The sequence below is a fragment of the Eptatretus burgeri genome, chromosome 2 (genome assembly GCF_056783735.1).
Source record: "Eptatretus burgeri isolate ZD-2024b chromosome 2, Ebu_testis_v1, whole genome shotgun sequence".
Taxonomy (NCBI): Eukaryota; Metazoa; Chordata; class Myxini; order Myxiniformes; family Myxinidae; genus Eptatretus; species Eptatretus burgeri.
In genome coordinates this window covers 38997106-39006387 of record NC_140962.1, presented here as the reverse complement: position 1 = coordinate 39006387, position 9282 = coordinate 38997106, and the positions used below count along the sequence as shown (strand labels likewise).

The 9282-nt window shown below is 42.1% G+C and overlaps 1 protein-coding gene across 1 annotated transcript in view; it reads left to right on the top strand.

Moving 5' to 3' along the window:
• LOC147031848 (sodium/hydrogen exchanger 6-like) overlaps window positions 1-9282 on the top strand; it is a 48494-nt gene that overhangs the window by 2268 nt on the left and 36944 nt on the right. The window contains exons 2-5 of the mRNA XM_085853079.1: window positions 2659-2852; window positions 5066-5143; window positions 5409-5485; window positions 8267-8379. Of these exons, the coding sequence (XP_085709205.1) occupies window positions 2659-2852; window positions 5066-5143; window positions 5409-5485; window positions 8267-8379 (462 nt within the window). The remainder of the gene's footprint in view (window positions 1-2658; window positions 2853-5065; window positions 5144-5408; window positions 5486-8266; window positions 8380-9282) is intronic.

The following is a 9282-nucleotide window of genomic DNA, read 5'->3' as shown; positions in this document are numbered from 1 at the left end:
TTGATGGAAAACAATCTTCAAGTCATGCCACAGATTTTCGATTGGATTTTGGTCGGGGCCCTGACTGGGCCACTCAAGGAAATTTATCTATTTGTTCCTCAGCAACTCCAGTGTCGCTTTAGCTGTGTGCTTGGTCATTGTCATACTGAAAGGTGAACCTCCGTCCCAATTTCAGCTTTCTTACAGAGGACTATTTGTTAGAGGGACGGGCACACACATTGATGAATCAACCTGCTTGTGAAACACCAAGATGACATTTTATAGCTGTCGGGAATCGAACTGCCCACCTTACAAACTGAAAGTGGACGCTCTAACTATTGCACCACCGAGTGTGCTTGTAATGGTTTACCATGTATTCATAAAGGCCCGGTCACACCTTGACGTTTTAGCCAACGTATGCCGATTTTTTTTTTTTCTCTAAAACACTGGCACACATTGAATACGTTATGGGTAAGTTTTGATAACATTGAGAGCACGCTGAAAAACACTGCCATACGTCGTTGTACGCTGGCTTTAAACGTTGTACTTTTTGGTTGTCCTCAAATTTTTTCATGCTTGAAATTTCACGCCGTATGCCGGCGTATGACTCGCACGTTCCGCTACGCTGGCCACAAGTTGTATGCACGGTCTGCGATCGTTGACAGACGTCAACACATGCTACTTGTAAGTTAATCATGAGTTGAGACACGCTGAGGTAATGTTTAGCGTACCCGAAACTTATTTCTAACCTATGATTAACGTGTTGTAGGCACGTTACGCGATCGTTGCCACACGTCGACAGACGTTACTTTTAAGTTACTCATAGGCTGAAAGACGTCGGTATAATGGATCGTCCTTGCGTCAGCGTCCACGGCCACGGCCAGGACACTTATTTGCAGCATTCTTCAAACTTTTCTTCGGCATGACGAGGATGTTCACACTTCGATGTCTAGCTTGGCTATGATTCCAATTGTCCATCGGCAGCGTCTATTTAAAATAGTCGAGTTTGAGCGTTTTAACACGTTCAGAAGAAACGCTTCAAATTTCCAAACCCCAGGGTCAAAAAACAAAGGCGAGTGACAGCAATTTAAATCGTTCATTGTAAACAATGAAAATAATTGAGTGGTACCGTTTCAAAGTCGTTGAGTGTAAAAAAAATCCAATTGTTGAGCGCAAGCGTCTACTTTCAATTGTGGGGTTTGAGCGATTTAGCACGTTCAATAGAAACGATTAAAATTTCCGAGCGCCAGCGTCAAAAAACAAAGGCGAGTCACAGCAATTTAAATCGTTCATTGTAAACAATGAAAATAGCTGAGTGGTACCGTTTAAAAGTCTTGAGTGTAAAAAAAATCCAATTGTTGAGCGCAAGCGTCTACTTTCAATAGTGGAGATGCAGCCATTTAAATCGTTGAGTGGCAGCCTATGAATAGCAAACCCCACATCACCGGCAAAGATAAACTGCCGCACGATATGGATAAGTTAGGCTATCGTTGGGCATAGTTTGTGAACGCCGGCTACACGATAATTATTCGTTGGTATATCGTTGGTATATCATTGGCATACGTCTACATACGTCGATGTGTGTTGGGACTACGTAAAGAATTGGTTCAAAGCACGTCAAACATAAGTTAGAAATAAGTTTCGCGTAAAAAAGACATTACCGCGACGTGTTTCGACTTATAAGTAGCCTTTGTGGACGTGTGTAAGCGTCCACATATCGTGTGTAAAACTTATCCCCATCGCATGCGGAACGTGTGTCATACGACCAGTACATCGTAAAACTTTGAACATGTTTAAAATTTCTTGACGTACTCTACTTACTACGACGTATGATAGCGTACTTTAGCGTTCTACTCCCGTATACCAAACTTACTCATACCGTATTTGACGTGCCCCAACGTTTTAGACACATTTTTCTTAGGTCGGCATACGCTGGCAAGATCGCCAAGGTGTGACCGCGATGTTGACACTTCCATTTCTACGGCAGTTATGATTCGAATCGTTGTGTGTCAGCCCTTTTAATAGGCTACGTCACGACATCGTCGGCGATGCGTGCAACGCGCTATGCCTAAGTTAGATTATCGTTGGGCATCGGTTGTGTAGGCCGACAACAAGTTCAGCATTCGTTGGTATAAGTTATCTATAACACAACGAAACGTTCTGTGTCCGTTACCAATGCGTTATACATAAGACCAAGTCGCTATGAATACGTCCGAATCTTTAAAAAAAAACATCAAAAGGTCAACGTAAGCCAGCGTTTTAGATACATTTTAATACGTTGCCATCGCTGGCTAAAACGTCAAGGTGTGACCGGGCCTTAAAATGCTTGTTTTTAAACCCAACGTCACATTCTCTTCCGTCTCCATTTAACTAGTGCAGTATTGTTTTGCTATCCTTAAGCTGAATATTGAGACAACTTACCCTTATCATGGTGTTATAGAGTTAATTTTGTTGCCATTTATGGATTGGATTGTGTAATGACATTCATTGCACAATTCGAGTTTGTACAAATGTATTAGCATAGTTCTGCTTTGAAGTTGATTGATACGTGGCATACGACTGTTTTGGTAAAATCCATCCCGTGATGTTGAACATATTAGCAAATCTAGTTTAAAAAAAAAGAAAATGCTTTTCACTATTCCACCATTTCACTCAGTTTTCCACTCCCCTCCTCCCTAGGGTTGCTCATGGGAGTGATCCTACGTTATGGGTTGACCCAGACACCACCAGCACCTCGCGTTCTCTATAACTGCTCACTAGTAAATGGCTCGGAGTCGCTCCTTGTGAATGTAAGCGGACGGTACTTCGAGTATAAGCTGCAGGGAGAAGTGGAGAACCTGCATGACCCTGGGCGCAGTGAAGCCTTGCAGAAGGTTTGTAGAACATCTGGATCTTACTGTGTATATGGGTTTTTTCACAAGGGCAGGAAGAGATATTTATTGGTTGCAAAGTAAACATTCTTGTGAGGTACTCTCACAAAGGTAATCGAAGGCTGAGTATACAGTCTTATTTTGTAAAATGAGAAATAATGTGTCTCGGTAAAAAAGCTTTTTTGTGTGCACCAAACTTTATGGATTCCAGTCGCACATTGAGAAGTAAGGAAAAATAAGTTTTGTGTTCATATGCTTTGTCTGGATGAAAGCATTTTACAGTTAACTAGCCTGGCATCTTGACTTCTCCTTGATGTCTGTGATCACTTGTATGAGTTATTGAGACTGTTTACGGCATTGGTTTGCATATTTGTATAATATGCAATTGTTTGTAAGTTTCTCCAGATCCACTCCCTATCTATACCTGTTTCCCATCCCCCTTTGCCTCTGTGCCTCCAATCCCCCAACACATATTGTTCCACCATGAACAATGAGAGGGCTTTGCTCTATTGCTTCTGATCTCTCCTTACAGGTTATCACCCTGCACACGAAGCAAAAAGGCGTGGTTAAGCAATCGGTTCATTCTGTCCGTCCGTGTATTTACAAGCATCAGCTTTGGATCGAGGAATAACTTCATTTATATTGAATGTTATATTTTGAACATGAATCGGAAAACAAACCTGTAGTTTAGCAGTGCTCTGGCTCTGAATTTGTCCCGATTTAGTATGTACCGAGAGGAATGAGAGAATTTTTTTTTTACCCTTTCTGCTGACCTGGTAATCGAACAAAATTGAAAATCATTCCTATCAGGAGACTTGCTGTTTTTACGGATGTCATAAATGACACAAACAGGTACGAAGAACTAATGTAACATGTTAAATAAGTTGGTTTAAAAGATGACCTGAGTAGCAAACGATGTCTGAATTGGACAAATGAACACTTTTTTTTAAAATTTCTATTATTATTTTTTAGCAGAACTGCTGCAAAGGTCAATTCTGTCGTTTAAATTTCGAAATTTGGCTCAGGTGAAGAGATTGTAGAAGTTATTACATTTCAGCTGTAATGCTTATTTGTTCAGACAGTTGTATTCGCATATTATTTGATACTTCATAAACGTCGGTGGTTATCCAGATATGTCCGGATGGTGGTTGTCTCCGGCCATGTACGGGCGGTGTTTATGCCTGGACAGTGTTTGTCTGGATGTGTCTGGGCGGTGTTTGTCTCTGGGCGGTGTTTGTCTCTGGGCGGTGTGGAAGAATAATAATTATATTCATTTATTCTCAATTACATTCACTTGTTGCTTTGAATTGAACACAATATAAAATGAGGTTTTACTTTTGTACTGGAGTCAAATTGACTGTCAGTAAAATTCCCCTTTTCCCTGACAGTCTTTTGACCTCCATAGTTATATAAATGAATATACAAGGGAAGTAGAATTGCATCTTATTATGGAAAAGGTCTTGCTCGCTGCATAGAAACAGGCTGGGTGACTTGAGAATGCATACTGCAAACTTTCACCTTGTGCTTATCAGCTTTTCTCATCGTTTTTGTCTCGCCCTCCCATTTTTTTGGATATTAAACGAGTATAAGAGGGATTGCTTCAGGTGTCTTGTTCGTGAAGATCATTTGAATGCTTCATTGAATCTTTCAATGTTCTTCCTCCGTATGTCCTAAATTATAGATTCTCTTTTGTGTGCTGATCTATCATGTGGAAATTTAGTTATTTTCCACAAATTGTCTCCGGACATGCCCTCACACTGTCTTGTCTTCCCGTCCCCTCCCAACCCCTCACGCTGTCTCCCCGTCCACTCCCAACCCCTCACGCTGTCTTCCCGTCCCCTCCCAACCCCTCACGCTGTCTTCCCGTCCCCTCCCAACCCCTCACGCTGTCTCCCTGTCCCCTCCCAACCCCTCACGCTGTCTCCCTGTCCCCTCCCAACCCCTCACGCTGTCTTCCCGTCCCCTCCCCACCCCTCACGCTGTCCTCCTGTCCCCTCCCCACCCCTCACGCTGTCTTCCCGTCCCCTCTCCACCCTCTTTGTATTCCTGTCAGCGAAGCGACGGGTGGTATTTGATCGTTGTGAAATAAAAGGAACAATACTGTATCGAGAAATGAAGCATGTCATATTTTAATCAAAGAACTGGTTAACGTTTCTGGCGACATTGAATCGTTTTGGCTGATTTTCCTTCTGGTTTTTTTTTTGTTACCTTTGCAGGTGACCTTTGACCCTGAAGTGTTTTTCAACATCCTCCTTCCACCAATCATATTTTACGCTGGATATAGCTTAAAGAGGGTAAGGTCATGGTCTGTGAACTATGGAAGCAACTTTGCTTTGGCATGCAGTTAGAGCTGAGGAAGGTTGGATTCGGGGTGGGGGGGGGGAGGAGATGGATGGTTGTGTTGTTGATGTGATATGACAACATACCATCTTGGGTAAGGTTAAAGATAAAGGTGGGAAGAGGTGCAGCATAAATATATTGTAGGATGTCGGTTGTGGAAGAAGCACAGGTAAGCCAGAGGCATCATCTTTAATTCCCAGTTTTGTTTTTCCTTGACAGAGACATTTTTTTCGAAATCTTGGCTCCATCCTCGCCTATGCTTTCCTGGGCACTACTGTCTCCTGCTTTGTAACCGGGTACGAGTCTTATCCAGTCCTAATATCTGTATCATAAAGAATAGCGTTTACATTGTAAAACCCCTCATCCCCTTACTGTAGTTTCCTTCCTCACTCGTATGCAGTACACATCGGCAACATTGCTTGACTGCTGCAGCCGCTCACATTTAGTCATTGTACAGATCACCTGCAGTGTATTGGTCAAAAAAGCAATAACTTCATCTTCGACACTATGCTCTAGAAGCCACTACACTCTGCCTATGCTTGCATAGTGGAGATTAATGATCTCACAGTACTTATGTTTTTTAGAGATTATGCGTCTGGGCAGATATCGTGCCAAAAGAAAAATGTCGATGAAAGATGCCACCTTTTCCCACATTATTGTGGGGTTGGCCGGGGGAAGCTCACTTGGCCCATGTCCTTCAGCAACTGGCTGGGCAAGCCTGACGTTCAACTAAGGCTATGGTAGGAATTTGGAGCGTGTTTGTGTTTCCGGCAATTGCTCGCCTACCCTTTGCGAAGGAAACCGTGGGATCTGTCATCCACTAACTAATGCTGGCAGATGGTACACCTGTTTAACGTCCAATCGAGGGATGGCACACACATTGACGAATCGCCCTGCTTCTGAAACACCTGGATGACAGTTTATAGCTGGGTCATGATTTAAACCCAGGCTAGACAGTTTAAAGGTGATTGTGCTTGCCTCCAGTCCAGGCTATCCTGTCAGTCCAACATATCCTCTACCTAGCCCACCTCCTTTGTCAAATAAATTTGCTCTGTTCTCATGTTGTGTCTTATGGATGAGTTACCATGGTAAACAGCACCATTGTTCACATACAGAACTCTCCAAAGGAACAGTATCAAAATTGTGGTTGTGTTTCATGGGAAGGTCACAAATCCACATTGAGTAAATTGTTCTTTGATGGGAATGTTGAGGTTGCTGAGCCATCTGTTTGTACTTTTAGTTATAGGGTGGTGAAAAGATGCACGTTAACATGTAAATGTAAACTTTGAAGAGTTGTTGTTGGTGAATGCTTATTGGACTGGAATTCAATTTATAATTTAGCCTTCCAGTCGCATCATTTATTGAGGTGCAGCTGTACCACTGACGCAGTGTCCCTGCGCACTCGGGCAAGAAGTTGCCTTTTGTTCATGGTGCTGGCGATAACCTGCCTCCTCTTGAAATGCACTGGGATATTTGACTCGACCAACTGCTGCTTGCAGATGGGACACCCAGCTTAACCTCCTCTTCTTCTTCTTCTTCTTTCGGCTACTCCCGTTAGGGGTCGCCACAGCGGATGATCCGTATGATCCGCATCGTGATTTGGCACATGTTTTACGCCAGATGCCCTTCCTGACGCAACCCTGGTCGCCTCTTACGACACAGGGATATGGTACACCTATTTTAACCGGGGCATACACCGGCCCAGTACACTGGTACTCACTTCGCCGACCTCGGAAGGATGACAGGCTGAGTCAACCCCCTGGTGTATTCATTCAGTGGCCGAACGGGGCTTGAACTCAGGACCTTTTGGATCCCAAGCCGCTGCCCTAACCACTGCGCCAACACCAGGCATCAGGACACCCAGCTTAACATGGCGCACAAATTGATGTACCCAAAATACCAGGATATGACTTTATAGCTTGGCCGAGATTCGAACCCAGGTTCGACAGCTCAGAAGGGAGTGCGCATATCTCTAAGCTATCCTGCCAGATGACAATGAAGGGTTAAAGGATAGAAGGTCGATAGGAATGGAGGAATTACAAAAAAAAAAATTTTTTTGTTTGTGCACAAATTTGCGTCGCTCACTGTGGTGATGTGGTCATTGAACATTTTCCCAAAGATATTTGGCAGCTCTTCATGTATTTTTTGAAGAATGATTTTGGAATGTTGCAGTCAGCACGCTTGCTAGACAATCCACCATTACATTATTTCCATTTATTTTGTTTCAATGGTGTTAAATCGTGAAATGAATGCAGATTGCAGATCTGAAAAAAGTTTTTAAATTTTTTTATTTATTTATTTATTTGTTTGTTTCAGGTATCCGAATGGCAAGTTGGCGGCGGGTGGGCTGGGTTTTTGAATAAGTGTTGAAGGACGTCACTTTAATCATCTGCTTTCCTTATCCATATGACGAATATCGTACTCTGCATCACTTTAAAAAAAAACACAACAAATTCTGATATTAAAATTGATTGTAGACATAAAAGAATGTCTTTGGAAGTCTGTGGGAAATTGACCAATGACCCCCACCTGAAAAATCTCCAAATAATTGTTCTTTTTCACAATTTTTAGTTTTGCATTACCTGGATACTTTTAATGGAAAACCAGAAGTTTTAACACCCAACTCCTTCGTATTTTTTGAAATCGTGGCTCCAGAGCTGTGGGCACACAAAGATCAATAAAAACATTTTTTTATTGGAGGTATTTTGCAGCAGCTGTAGATACAAAGATACAGTATTTTAAATATCCTCACAAAAATTGCTGTGATGCTTAACAACTTTATATCGATCATTAACTTGTTAATAAAGTGTATACTTGCTCCTTCTCTCTCTCCCAGTACACAGCACCCTGAATCCCCATTTATTTCCTCTTGCTTATGCAGATCCCAAAGTAAATGAAATGTATTTTAGTAACTTTTAGAGGCATTAATTTTTCATGTTTGCCACTGAATATAAAGTAGTGAACAAGCTCAAACTGTGCAAAGTTTTAAAAAAAACAAAAACAAATTGACGCCACCAAAGTTGATGAATTTATTTGTTCCACATGCTCCCCACTGTGTATTCCATTCACACACACAGGTCGGTATTTTATGGGTTTGTGTGCCTGGCTCGGGCAGTTGGGGCACTGAACGAAAATTTTCATTTCACCGACTGCCTCTTCTTCGGTGCCATCATCTCCGCTACGGATCCCGGTATGAGATGGTTTGGCGAAGCTGCATTGGGTTTAGGATTGCTGTTGGTACCTTTTTAGTTTATTTCAAACTTACAAATCTTGTTTGCCAAAATCATTACTAGCAATAATGAATCTTTGTATGATTTTAATCCAAATGGAAATCTTTTGTTACTGTAATTACCAAGGCACAGCATCTTGAAGCATGCTGTTCTATTTTCACTTTTATCTACTTTGTAAGTGCAGGTCATTGTGTTGGCTGGCACATTGGTCCAGAACACAATTCCTTGTGCCCATTCTTGTCAAGATTTATCATGGCCCATTATGACCTTCCCCTGGCACACTGTAATACATTTTGTGGTTGTTGTTGGTGGTTGGATTGCAAAAAATTAAAAAAACTGGATTCTTTTAATATTTGTAGAGTGAAAATTTGAGATCATGGGTATGATGAAGAAGCAATTTAGTGGAATAATTTGCTTGTACATCAAACATGATGACATCAGTGTAGTTTTACATTGGTCGACAATGGACAAAATCGGAGAGTGCATCGGATTTGAACCTGGGATCGATTGCAGCATCATGAATAAAGCAACATTTGTCTTTTTTTTTAACCCTTTGAACCCGAGCAACAGGATTTTTCTCCTGGGAGCCCAGGGTGGGGGAGCCGACAGTCCAAGGAGCTCAGGGTTCAAAGGGGGTAAAGAACGAATAGTAAAGAGGGGAGGAAACACAGTAACCTGCGACTAAGAGGGTTTCGTGAGGGTGGGTTAATGGAAAAATCATGGGTATAAATGGGGGAAGACTTGATATTGTGGTGCACTGCCTACTTGTAGCCCTGATTGAACCATGCATTTCATCCATTCACCATTACCTAAAGGAATTTTTATGTTGGTAATTTTAGAAGAACAAAATAATTTGTGGCATG